Source organism: Podarcis vaucheri, assembly GCF_965113315.1.
Source record: "Podarcis vaucheri genome assembly, chromosome: 3".
In the NCBI taxonomy this organism is placed as follows: Eukaryota; Metazoa; Chordata; class Lepidosauria; order Squamata; family Lacertidae; genus Podarcis; species Podarcis vaucheri.
In genome coordinates this window covers 83884315-83898495 of record NC_138761.1, presented here as the reverse complement: position 1 = coordinate 83898495, position 14181 = coordinate 83884315, and the positions used below count along the sequence as shown (strand labels likewise).

Here is a 14181-nt window from a genome sequence, read left to right as displayed (position 1 = left end):
CTGTTTTGAGTGCTCATATAGCCCAAGGTTTAATATTCTCAGTAGGTGTAAGAAGGTTTTCTGAGTTCTGGCAGCCTCCACTGTGGTTCCAGAGTACTGCATATTTAATGACAATTTAAGGCATTCGGGGTTTAAATGTCACATTCCTTCTACAGAAGGAGAGAATTAAAGCTCAACATAGCTAGGGATATAGTGCTCTTGTTATAGGGCAAGTCACAAGTAAAATGAGAACACATTTCGGGATCCGCGTTTTATTACACTAATGGCTATGCAGAGATCAGCAGAAATAGAGACCCACCTTGGATTCAACCACACTCATTCGCTGTACATTTGCCAAAATGAAAGCTTTCAAAACATGGTTTTCTTTGTGAAACAGGATTCACTATGGAATAATGAAAACTTTGAACAGATAGGGTGAATCTAGACCTTCTATTCTGAGCTTTCTCAAAGTTCCTTGTTAAAATGAAAACAAAATCAAGTGGGGTTTTTTTGGGGGGGGGGGTTGGCAGATTCTTAATATCCCATAGACCCTACCATGCAAATGCTGCTGCTATAGTGTTCTTTGAAAAGAAAAGAAAAAAGCTACAGAAAACAGTAGTGAATGCTTCTCTCAAATGGTGACACTATCCATATACATTTCCAAAGGACCTATTGGTTCCAAAAAATGGTTCGAGATACAGTGAGAACATCTAGCGCTATTTCAGGATTTCTTTTATAAGCGACGACCCACGTAGGAGACCACATGCCCTTACCAGGGGTTATCATGTGCTAATGACTGTGAAGGTGCAGACCTAATGGATTCCATGCCAAGTGATGTCATAAGACACCCACTGGCATGAGAAACCTCTTCCTACACCTGTTACCCAGTGGTGGCAAAAGTCTTTTACTTATCAATACCTCGCCCAATTGGCCACTACTAATATTTCTATGTGCCACGTGATCCACCTGGAACAGGTAAAACACAGAAGCTTGGGGAGCTACATCCCTCTCCCCCAACACTCTGACATGCAATATCAGACTAGAAACCTGAAGTAGCTGCAAGTGACTGGTGTTCATCCAAGGGGTTGGAAAATGAACGTGGCCTTCTGCCCACTCTTAAAATAGTAAGGTTTGGTTTGTTAAACACCACCACACACAACATATAGCCCTTGTGCTGGCTAGTTCCAAGAAGGATTCTTGTCACTTATTAAGGGAGGAGGGGAGTGAGACAAGGCCCTTCTCCAGATACTCCAAAATCTTTCCTAGTAAGCAGTGGCTCAGCATTTTTTCTCCAGAATAACAGCTCTGACAAGTTTACAGTGCTGCACACCATGAAAAAGGAACTGATCCAGGTCATGCTAGACCATGGTTTAACACGGTATCCAGGAGCTGCAACAAGTCTTAGGCTTGTGTGCTCTCCCATCCTCCGTATGCAAGACAATGATATTGGCAACATTTACTTCCTTTAAAGGTGGCTTGTTGTTGCCAGAAAATCCAAGATTATGGTTTACACCAGCCTTCCCCAAGCTAGTGCCCTCCAGATGTTGTTGGACTACAAATCCCATCACTCCTGGCCACTGACCACACTGATTGGGGGAACCAGGTTAGGAAAGGTTGCTGTACACTATGGTTAGTTTAAGAAAACCAGTTTCACAACCAATGCTCTGAAGCAACTGACAAAAAAATATGAGTTAGTGGTGCATTGTGATCCCAGGTTCCCATGCTACAACAAGCCAACACTGAAGGAGACTGAAGGAAATGCTTCTCCTTCAAGCTGTGTGAGAAGAAGTGGGGCGGGGTGTGTGTGTGCAAGGCTCCTTACAGCTTATGCACAGTTTTGTAAACCATGGTTTAGTGTGATGTAGGAACACAGCCAGAGTGCAGGCAATGCTCAGGGGTCAAGGATTATTCTAAAAGGAGTTTTCAGAGGTCTGTGATCAGAAAGTTTTTACCTCCCCATGAAGTTGCTCCAGCAGGAGCTGCTGAAGCTGCTTGCGCAGTAGTAGATGTAACGTCTGGCAGAAGGTCTAGAAGATCACTGGAGGGTTTGGAAGCACTGTTGCAGAAATAAGACAGAAAAGAATTTTAGGATGAAAGCTGTAGGTGTAGTTTTGAAATGGGGTACTAGTCTTGTGAAGACTTCGCTATCCCTCTGTCCTGATCAGTGCCTTGTGGAACTAGAACCAAGACATTGGGGGATAGCACTGAGTGTGTGTGTGTGTCACACACGTGCATTAAGCGTTGTGCACACTGATACTTTGGGTACTATGAAATAGCTTGCCCACAATGAGCTTAAGATGGTCTTTCCAACAGTGTGAAAGAAGTAGAAAACTTATAAAATACAGGCAATGACCAATCTATGTGCATCCAATTGGCTCATGACGATGCATGCGTACATCTCTGCAACCCGGAAGTTGGCGGCAAAGGGGCCAGAACAGGACAGAGCACTGACATGTTGGTCGTTGCCTGTATATATTGAAAAAGACAACTTTACCCATATCATTACTCTTTAAACACAGCTTTTTTAAAAAAATTATAAAAAATAATAATGAGTATGTATTTTTATTTGTTGCTTAACTAACCTGACTGGAGCTGCTGTAGACGATGTTGCAAAGAGATCAACTGGAGGAGATGTATCAATACTTTTTGCCGGGGTGGAATTGGGAGACGTAACAGTTGTGGCTGGAGAAGACTGGACAAGAAGAAGTCATAAGTACACAACATGCACTTAATTAAGTCTACTTAATTTTTCAGCAGTTGCTATCTTAAAAGCATCTTTAGTATTTTAATATAAAAAAGAGGTCAACAGTGTAGTCCTGTGCATGTCTGCTCAGAAGTAAACCCAATGAAGTTCAATGGGGCTTACTTCTAGGTAAGCGTGAATAAGCTTGCAGTGTAACGTGATTAAATCCCCTCCCAATAAAGAGGTCCATCTCAAACTTTCACTTCCTCTATCATTAGCCCATAAAGAGGAATCATAAGCATGTGTTAAAAAGACAAGTGCCAAATTCAGTAGATACAGAAGTTACTTTATTAACAGCGAGTTAAAAGGCCTTTGAATTTTAGGTCTCTGGTTCACAGTAGCTCAATATTATCTGGGGATCAGTGGCTAAGCAAGATCTCAGATTTCACTGCCATGACAGAAGCTGGAAGCCTGCCAGCATCCATCTAGGAAAAGATCCCCTCAGCATATCTTCAAGGCAAAGATGTTCCTCTGCTGCTGAAGGCCACGGGTAAAATCATTTCCCCCACCCCCTTCCATGTACTCAAGTATTGTTGTTTTTTCTAAGAGACTTTGTATATCTTCAGTCTAGGAGGAACTTAAGAAATGGCCCCCAGACACTAGGCACCCTATTTGATGGCTTAGAAAATATTTTTAAAAAAACAACAACAATAGCTTCAACAGAGGCAGAGGAGACTAAACTCCCGCTTCAATCCTTGCAGGAAAACGCCATTATTTTCCAGGTTCACATTTAGAATGTGACACCTGCATTCATCTGATATGAAACTGTGCCCTTATCAAATAGTTCTGCAGACAAAACTGGATGCAGATTACTATTGTAAGTATAAAAAACAACTTGACAATTCTGAGACTTGGAATAGTTTGTTCTTTGTGTTCAGGTGTATGGTTTCAGACAAAGAGAATAGGGGTTTTGACATCAGAATTTAGAAAGAAACATAAAGGCAGGATTTGCATGATGTATGAAATGGAACCTAATCTATAACTGTTCTAGTTGCAACGTTTCTAGGTAAGATAAATGACTGTGCTGTAAATTGGTAATAAAACCTACTAAGAATGGAGAGGCAGGTCTAGACTTAATCCTGATATCCAACCTGAACCTGGTGCAAGATTGTCATAGCCTTCTGGAACAGGGATCTCAGCTATTCACAGTAAACAATAATTAATACTTTACTGTGCACAAACCAATCACACCCTTTCCACTCATGCTGAGGAGAAACAAATCATGATCCAACTTAACAGCAGAGGTTGTACAGTGGTGCCTCGCAATACGAAAATAATTCGTTCCGCGAGTCTTTTCGTCTTGTGATGTTTTTCGTCTTGCGAAGCACGGTCTGTCGCAACTGCGCCTCTTCAAGCGGCTTTAAGAAAAAAGCGCAAGACGTTTTCGTCTTGAGAAGCAAGCCCATAGGGAAATTCGTCTAGTGAAGCAACGCAAAACTGAAAAACCCTTTCGTCTAGCAGGTTTTCGTCTTGCGAGGCATTCGTCTTGCGGGGCACCACTGTAGTTTGTTTTGCTCAAATATGTCACAATAAGTAAACTAAAAACAAACGGTGGACACAGACTGTTTTCTGGGGAGCAAAATAGACACAATCCATGGATAAAATGCAAAAGCAAAGGAACACAATGTTTCTTCCCGGTGCTGGCAAAGCGGAGTTAAGTGGGCACAATTAGTTAGCTTACGAATGATAAAATTATTAAGTAAGTTTACTGCAATGTCCTCATTGCACCCAATCTGTGGTTTAAATGGGAAGCTGTCCTAGAAATCCAACATATTCACATTTACATTTTAGAAGAGGAAACTTTCTATAAATGAGTGGATTAGTAAAAAGGGAGTGTCAGGGGAGTTGAATCTCAGCAGTATTCCTGCAACTTTTTAAACGCCATGATATGAAAAGGCCCAACAAATGCAAATAAGTTCAAGAGGACGTCAGTGCAGGGCAACAAGCAAAACCAAGGCAAGAAACCTTCCCTTAAATAATGTTTATCTGTCCAAAAGAGAACACAAAGAGTATGAAGTCTAAAACAAACATACAGAGAAAGCATATCTTGCCAGAAGTATTAAGACAAAATAATAATAATGGCTTTAAACAGAAGGAGATAAGTAACCAGGGACGTAGATGACAATGGTATGAAAGTTCTACTAGAAAAGGATAGGGAGATTGAAGAGAAACTGAATGAATTGTTTGCACTGGTCTTCAGTGTACCAGTTGTTGGGGAGTTTATAGCTATTCCTGAACTGTTTCTCTCAATTGCGGATTCTCAAAAACAGAGTGAAACAGGTGACAAGAGGTTGAAGTTTTAGGGCTAACTGACAAATTTAAAAATACAGTGGTACCTTGGGTTACATACGCTTCGGGTTACATACGCTTCAGGTTACAGACTCCGCTAACCCAGAAATAGTGCTTCAGGTTAAGAACTTTGCTTCAGGATAAGAACAGAAATTGTGCTCCGGTGGCGTGGCAGCAGCAGGAGGCCCCATTAGCTAAAGTGGTGCTTCAGGTTAAGAACGGTTTCAGGTTAAGTACGGACCTCCGGAACAAATTAAGTACTTAACCCGAGGTACCACTGTAACATGTTACCAGGTCTGGCAAACAATGGAAGGTTCTTTAAAGACTCAGATGCGAAGCTGCTGAACTGCCCAACAACAACAAAAATGTGCAAACTGTCACTAAAACGAGCTTTCTAATACCAGAGGATGCTATAATAGCCATTCTAATTCCAGTTTTAAATAAGGGATGAGGAACATAAAAAGTTGCAGGGTCATTAACTGGGTAGATTGGTAGCAAGAATTATTAGCACGCCTTACAAAAGGAGTAGCCAACCCGATTTCCTTCAGGTGTCCCTGGGCCCACTCAGTTCCTATCCCCCCTGGACATTGGCCATGCTGACTGGGGCTGATAAGAGTTGGAGCCCAACCACATTTATTTATAAAAATATTTATACACTGCTATATTGTTGTGTTTGATTTTATTGTTTTAGTTCTCTAGAAGCCACCTCAAGTATATATATTGGAGACAGAAAGGTAGAATATAAATTATAGTAAAGGTAAAGGTAAAGGTACCCCTGCCCGAACGGGCCAGTCTTGACAGACTCTGGGGTTTGTGCGCCCATCTCACATCTATTGGCCGGGGGCCAGCGCTGTCCGAAGACACTTCCGGGTCACGTGGCCAGCGTGACAACGCTGCTCTGGCGAGCCAGAGCCGCACACGGAACGCCGTTTACCTTCCCGCTGGTAAGCGGTACCTATTTATCTACTTGCCCCCGGGGGTGCTTTCGAACTGCTAGGTGGGCAGGCGCTGGGACCGAGCAGCGGGAGCGCACCCCGCCGCGGGGATTCGAACCGCCGACCTTTCGATCGGCAAGCCCTAGGCGCTGAGGCTTTAGCCCACAGCGCCACCCGCGTCCTATAAATTATAGTAAATAAATACAAAACACCAATTTTGAAAATACCTATAAAAACACCTGATTTTCCTTTACCACATGATCCAAATAAATGTGTAAATAGGGTCACTACTTAGGTTTGTGGGAAAGAGAGAAGATGCAGCTATAGACGTGTGGGTTTGATTACTCATTCATGTAAAATCCTCCTGCACACAGAATTAGCACATCAATCAAGATACAGTTGGGCTTCTGACAAATCTTTTACATTTACATTTCTTAAACACTTGCGTTAAGAGAGTAACTCTATCTAGCCATTATAACATTAAAATGTTTACCTTGCCCAAGGGTGAAGGAGCGCCAGAGCTAGAAGAATTAATGTAAGAAAATTTTTGAATGCAATTCACTAGGAATATCTTAAGCAGACTTGAAGGCTGGAGTATAATGCCACAGTCTATAGCAAAGAACAATAATGCCTTCTACTCTAAAAGCTTAGAAAATTCAGGTCTGTAAAACTTTAGTTGAAGATTGGTTAATACTCTCCATGAATATCAAATACAGTCAATGAAATGTACAGAGATGCCATGACTCAGTGGTTAAGCACATTTCCTCTGCATATAGAAAGTCCCAGTTTCCTTCAGTTAAAGAATCACATCTGCATACTTTAAAAGCACACAGCTTTCTCCCAAAGAATCTTGAGAACTGTAGTTTAACCCTCACAGTGTTAAATTCCCAGCAATCCATAACAAACTACAGTGCCCAGAATCCTTTGAGGGGGTGGAAATGTGTTTTGAATGTGCTTTAAACATACAGCGTGTATGGAGCCTCAGATAGTAGTGACAAAACCTCTACCTGACTCTTTATGGGGCCACTAGGTGTCAAAGGAAACAATTATGGGCAACACGGGCTATTGATCTGCCTCTGTAAATAAGGCGGCAGCTTCTTATGTTTCAATACTACTTAGGAAATATATATTTTAAAAAACCTTTTTAGTATAATTGAGGTTGCTTGTTTGCATATTACTCTATGCAGCTAGATTGCTAAAGCAGACACTGAAAAATGTATTACATTTTTTGATCATTAACTTGGGATATGTCAGACACCTTCATGGGATTTCCTGCAAAATTTCTATTGATTGTTCACCTGAGCAAATTCTCCAAATTAATCTAAGCAGCATTTATCGAAACTCATTAAATACCAGAAACATTAGCCCAGTGAAGACTTTAGCTGAATGGTATAAAAGGTAAAGGTACCCCTGACCGTTAGGTCCAGTCGTGACCGACTCTGGGGTTGCACGCTCATCACGCTCTATAGGCCGAGGAAGCCGGCGTTTGTCCAAAGATAGCTTCCGGGTCATGTGGCCAGCATGACTAAGCTGCTGCTGGCAAACCAGAGAAGCACACGTAAACACCGTTTTTACCTTCCCACCGGAGTGGTACCTATTTATCTACTTGCACTGGCGTGCTTTCGAACTGCTAGATGGGCAGGAGCTGGGACTGAGCAACGGAAGCTCACCCTGTCACAGGGATTCAAACTGCCGACCTTCCGATTGGAAAGGCCTAGGCTCTGTGGTTTAGACCACAGCGCCACCCACGTCCCAGCTGAATGGTATATGCCTAGTTAAATCAAATTTGCATTAGCTAAATTCAATGTAATTGACATTGATATTTTGAATCAAAAGGTAACTTAAAATTTAATAAAAGTTACCCACTCTGTTAAAGAATACATACAGTATTTCATACTTTTTCATTTCCGTTAAAAACACATCAGAATCAACATTATTTTATAAAATAACGTGTGTTCCTAATTCAGTCTTCCCTTCTCAACTAAAACTGAACCCACACCAGTCTACAAGACTTTGAATTGAAATACATAATTTACTATCCTTTTAATTCAGAAATACATTTTTAATTATGAAAATCAAAGTGTTTCTTTCCGTTTCAAAGTGTAATTCATAGGCACTTCATTTTTGTACACAGTTCTAGGTCTGTATCACAGAATTAAAGTTAAGCAAGGCCTACCTATCGCTTCACTAAGAGATGCTAGAAGAGACACATGCTGTATGATATATACATGCATAACATTAGTGTATATATTTACTTACCCCTCACTAAGTTGCAAAACAGCCATGTACATAAACAAAACAAAAGGGAGGCACATGTAAAGAAACATTTGTTAATTACAGCTTAATTAACAGCTTGACAAACAAATAGCCTAGATACGTGTTTGGTCAAGACACTAGGAAACTGTTACAGTGGTGCCCCGCAAGACGAATGCCTCGCAAGACGAAAAACTTGCTAGACGAAAGGGTTTTTCGGTTTTGCGTTGCTTCGCTAGACGAATTTCCCTATGGGCTTGCTTCGCAAGACGAAAACGTATTGCGTTTTTTTTTTTAAAGCCGCTTGAAGAGGCGCAGTTGCGACGGACCGTGCTTCGCAAGACGAAAAACATCACAAGACGAAAAGACTCGCGGAACGAATTCTTTTCGTCTTGCGAGGCACCACTGTACTGAACATGCATGGTATACATACAGCTGAGAAATATTAATATGCTTAGTAATTGTTATTTATTTATTACATTTATATCCCATCTTTCCTCTAAGAAGCTCAAGGTGGCAGACGTGGCTCTCCCCCTCCCCCTTCCCCATTTTGTCCTAACAAGTCTTGTGAGGCACTTGAAGCTTGGTATCCATGATCCTCGTCCAACACATGTAATGCCTGTGGCAAACATGCATCCTGACCCTAAGCATGTACATTCAGAAGCCCTACTGAATTCAACCAAACTTACTCCAAAATTTGCGTAGGATTGTAATCTAAATCAAGTAACTATAATCTTTAAATGGATTGCATTATGCTTGCATGATGAAATTCAGAATGTCCTGCTTCACAAGAAACACTGTGCAATATGACACATCAGGAGTACATACTGGAGACTTGTGTTTTCAATTTAGGACATGGATAGCATAATTTTTGGGTGGCTGCTAAGAGAAAGGTGTCGAAAAAGGAGAATAATTTCCATTACATTTGTGTAGCTTACAATTTATACTGGGAACTGCCCTGGGATCTATGGATGAAGGGTGGTATACAAATTTAATACATAATAATAATTCTTTAGACAAAAGGGTATTTGTGTGTATCTATGTATCTTCCTATATAAATTAAAAGGTAAAGTAGCCACATGAATTGCAGAGTGAGAACAGAACAAAAAGGCCAGCCGGAAAGACAAGTGAGTGGTGTGGATAGCCCAGGTGAGTTACAGTGGAAGAGACAAAACAAGCCAGGGCAGCTCCTCAGCAACTGCCCTGCTCTGCTGCCACAGTTTTATATTGGAGCTATCCTAACATCCTATAACCCCAAATCTAAATAAAGCAAGCATGGGCAGGTCTTATGCTCTGTTTGCTAGGCTGGGGTGCTCTCTTATGAGGAAGAACTAGGTGCTGGTTTTGGTGCAGTCTGAATATAACAAGGGTATTTAGGTACAGATAACCAAGCTGATAGGATTAGAGTTGCAGTGTAACAATTTCACATACAGCTCGATCACCTTTCTGCATACCTGTTTCCAGGTTTCTTTCCTTCCAAACTGTTTAGATGTTGTTCAAGAGTCTCCATAAGACTACTGGGAGCCTAAGATAGATAAGGAAAACAAGTTACTCATTTAAAACGAAAGAGTAAGAGCAGCAGCTTGGGAAGTCCAACATGAACTCCATCTCTTCTCGGAACTAGTCATAACCAGTTACATGCATTTACATGCCATCATCTTAATTCCAAAACACAGCTTTGAGAAAGGAACACCACTTCCATGCTGCTATTGAAACTATTATTCTTTGGTTAGAGTACATTGAATATTGTTTTTATTATTAGTCAGAAAACGAAAGTATGAGTCATCGTGCATTAGAAATTAACAACAGCACAGGCATTCACAGGTCAAAGTTGCCAATAAATCTAAAATAGATACTTGCATGCATAACTAGAGTTTCTGCATTCAACCTAATTAGCTTAACCAAATTTCCCCCAGTCCTCCACACAAGTAGAACTGTAACATAGGTCAGAACTACATATTACAAAATGGACAGAAAGTGCAGCTGCTCCCTGTCTTTAATCTCTTGTTTCTGTAACATTAATATAATGCATGAAATGTTGTCATCATGCCACAGCTCTCCCAACATTGGCCAGTGATATGAGAGAGGGATTCACAGTGCAATAACACACATTAGGCTGTATTATCCAGAGATGGCAGGCATTTTGTCTCTGCTATAAATACTGTGTTTATGCTGCAGGTCCAAATATTTCCCAGAAGTAGTACATAATTATTTTTTCCAGACCAGAAACCAGGCTGCTGCTGCTGCTTCTTGTTTTTGTTTTTTAAAAGGCTGGGAATATAGTATTTTACATTCTAAAGTGAAGTTTAAAAAATGAGATAAAAGTTTGACACAAGTATTAGTTCTGCAGTTACAGAATAATGCAATTTGATTGATTGATTGATTTTCCCCCTTTGATCCCTTCAATATTATTTTTTAAGAGAGAGTTCCCAACATGCGCTTGCTGTTGTTACAATGAGAAAGGAAAGGTAAGTACAGTAAGAATGACTAACAGTGTCCTTAGCTCCTCCAGGATAAAAATAGTGCCTAGATAAGCAGATTTCCACAAAGTCACTGATGAAAGAAGAAAACTTCAGAGGTACAGAAGTGGATGCAAGCCATATTTTATCAAGATTACCGGTTCATCAATTGTATAGTCTTTAAATGGGGACTTTTCATTATCACCACTGTTTTTCAGATCACATAGAACTCTGGTCAGCAACACCTAAGGGTTTTTTTTACATACATAAAATAGATTTACACAGAAATTAAGCAGGTTACCCGGAACAAAGTGCAAAAACTTGCTGTTTGGACTATATTAGCAATGCATAGAGCCCTAAATCCTTTGAGATTAACAGTCTTAACCCTAAACAGAGGCTTCTACAATATAACAGAGGAACTGTTTCACAGGGCAGTGCTTTAGTTTATAAGCAGTTGCCCAAACCTCAAAAGTCAACTTCAAATGTTGCTAAAAGAGAAAGCATTAGATATATATGTTAACAAATTTAGCATCTTACTTGCTTCTAATCTGTAATACCACATTTACTTCAATGTAATACGCACTTTTTTTGGCCAAATTACGTTGTGAAAATTAGGGTGCACATTATACCATATTTTTCCAAGTATAAGGGAAAGGCTAGGTTTTCCCCCTAAAAAATAATGTCAAAAATTAGGGGGCGTCTTATACTCTGGACCATCTCCCCCCATTTTCTTAAATCCAAGTCCCTAAAAATAGGGGGTGTCTTATGCAGAAAAATAGACAGAAAAATACAGTATGTGATGGTGCATTAGATTCGATTGCAAGCCTGAAAAACACTGCTGGCACAGGAAATACTTTTTTGGTTTCAAGGTTTTGAAAACTGAAGTGTGCATTAGATTCACATAAATACGGTGTGTGAAGCAGTGCTATTGGTTCTGGCTTTCCTGGGTTGTAGATAATTTTTTTTAAAGGAACAAAGCACAAGAGCGAGGATGATACAGCTGGCTTAGGAACACTAACAGCCCAGGCTAATTCTAGGGGGGGGAAACCATGTAACTCTCTTCTGCTGTTAGCAAAGGACATATCCATAAGATTCTTATTATAATATGTGAAATTAATGGGGCTTACACTAAAGGTGCAGATCTCATCTCTTAGTGCACTAATGACAGCCTTCTCTAAAATGGTTTTTAGAATATAAACTCCACTTAGAATGCATTGTAGTAATAACACTCCATGTCCTGCATAGTACTAATGATACCAAGTACTTATCTCAAATAAAGTACTTGATAGCAAGAACAAATCCTTCTCTTAGCGATAGAGTTAATTAGTATTTCTAGCCACCACCATCAACTGCGAATGTAGTTAATGGAGCAAGGAACATCTTTAGGATGTTGAGCACACAGCCACGAAATGTGTTCCACATCTCACTAAATACAACGAATTAATATGCAGTCACCCAGAAGGCGGCATGATTTAAATCGAGTCTCCTCATTCATCTATTTTCCAAACAAGCATGCAAATTGACTGGTTGCTATAAACAATTAAAGTATGTCAATTTGCAATTACACTAGGCCTTTATACTACCTAGGAACATATTCCAAAACTTTATAATCTCCCTGACAATGCAGTATGGGCAAGCAGCTAAGAAAGAAGGGTGAAACCAGATTTTATGAATAGGCATAATGTTAATTGCCTTTGGAGTTCCCAATTATGGAACTTCTCCAACTGGCCCAGGGGGCGTGGCCCAGGCCCTCTCTCCCAGCTATAAAGGGACTCCTGTTGCAGGGGAAGCCTCGGACCATCGGCTGGGTGAGGCCTACCAAGTGGCGATAGCGACAGCGAAGAAGACTTTCTTCACCGCCTCTATTGCATCTGCAGAAAATAGTAGCAGGAGACTCTTTCAGGTGGTCCGCAATTTAACGGAACCACCTTTACCACCGGGGCCTTGTAAGGACCCCAAGATCTCCTGCAATGATTTTGCAAAGTTTTTTGCAGATAAAATCACTCATATTCGGAAGAAGCTAGACACCACTGTGGGAGCAGGGCCAGGGCGGGAGAGTGCTAGAGCTCTGTCTGGTCAAGTTGCATGGAATCAATTTCAATCCATTACCCCTGAGGATGTCGACAGGCTGCTTGGACGCGTGAAACCAACCACCTGTCTCCTTGATCCTTGCCCATCCTGGCTAATAAAAGCAAGTCGGGAAGGGCTGGGCGATGGGCTCTGCGGGGTGGTGAATGCTTCCCTCCGTGAGGGAACATTCCCAGATCCGCTGAAAGAGGCGGTCATTAAACCGCTTCTTAAAAAACCATATTTAGACCCGGCCAGTATGGCCAACTATCGCCCAGTCTCAAATCTTCCATTCTTGGGCAAGGTGATTGAGTGGGTGCTTGCCAGACAACTCCAAGCACGCCTGGAGGATGCGGACCATTTGGATCCCTTCCAGTCGGGATTCAGGCTTCACCATGGGACTGAAACTGCCTTGGTCGCGCTGGTTGATGATCTCCGGCGAGCTAGGGAGAAAGGTGAGAGTTGTTTCCTGGTTCTGCTGGATTTCTCAGCGGCCTTTGATACAATCGACCATAACATCCTTCTGGACCATCTAGAGGGGCTGGGAGCTGGGGGCACTGTTATACAGTGGTTTCGCTCCTTCCTCCTGGGCCGTGTTCAGAAAGTGGTGGGGGGGGATGAGTGTTCAGATCCCTGGGCCCTCACTTGTGGGGTGCCTCAGGGTTCCATCCTCTCCCCCATGCTTTTAAACATCTATATGAAGCCGCTGGGAGAGATCATCAGGGGGTTTGGACTGGGTGTCCATCAATATGCAGATGATGCCCAGCTCTACCTCTCTTTCAAATCAGAACCAGTGAAGGTGGTGAAGTCCTGTGTGAGTGCCTGGAGGCGGTTGGAGGATGGATGGCGGCTAATGGATTGAAGTTGAATCCTGACAAGACAGAAGTACTGTTTTTGGGGGACGGGGGCAGGCTGGTGTGGAGGACTCCCTGGTCCTGAATGGGGTAACTGTGCCCCTGAAGGACCAGGTGTGCAGCCTGGGAGTCATTTTGGACTCACAGCTGTCCATGGAGGCGCAGGTCAATTCTGTATCCAGGGCAGCTGTCTACCAACTCCACCTGGTACGCAGGCTGAGACCCTACCTGCCCGCGGACTGTCTCGCCAGAGTGGTGCGTGCTCTAGTTATCTCCTGCTTGGACTACTGCAATGCGCTCTACGTGGGGCTACCTTTGAAGGTGACTCGGAAACTACAACTAATCCAGAATGCAGCAGCTAGACTGGTGACTGGGGGCGGCCGCCGAGACCACATAACACCGGTCTTGAAAGACCTACATTGGCTCCCAGTACGTTTCCGAGCACAATTCAAAGTGCTGGTGTTGACCTTTAAAGCCCTATACGGCCTCGGCTCAGTATACCTGAAGGAGCGTCTCCACCCCCATTGTTCTGCCCAGACACGGAGGTCCAGCGCCAAGGGCCTTCTGGCGGTTCCCTCATTGCGAGAAGCAAAGCTACAGGG

The 14181-nt window shown here is 42.1% G+C and overlaps 1 protein-coding gene across 1 annotated transcript in view; it reads right to left on the bottom strand.

The window, feature by feature from the left end:
* The window catches only part of SNAP91 (synaptosome associated protein 91), a 73519-nt gene that overhangs the window by 28072 nt on the left and 31266 nt on the right, over nucleotides 1-14181 (bottom strand). The window contains exons 10-14 of the mRNA XM_082216969.1: nucleotides 10808-10903; nucleotides 9642-9724; nucleotides 6440-6467; nucleotides 2562-2671; nucleotides 1932-2035 (exon numbers count right to left, since the gene is read on the bottom strand). Of these exons, the coding sequence (XP_082073095.1) occupies nucleotides 1932-2035; nucleotides 2562-2671; nucleotides 6440-6467; nucleotides 9642-9724; nucleotides 10808-10903 (421 nt within the window). The remainder of the gene's footprint in view (nucleotides 1-1931; nucleotides 2036-2561; nucleotides 2672-6439; nucleotides 6468-9641; nucleotides 9725-10807; nucleotides 10904-14181) is intronic.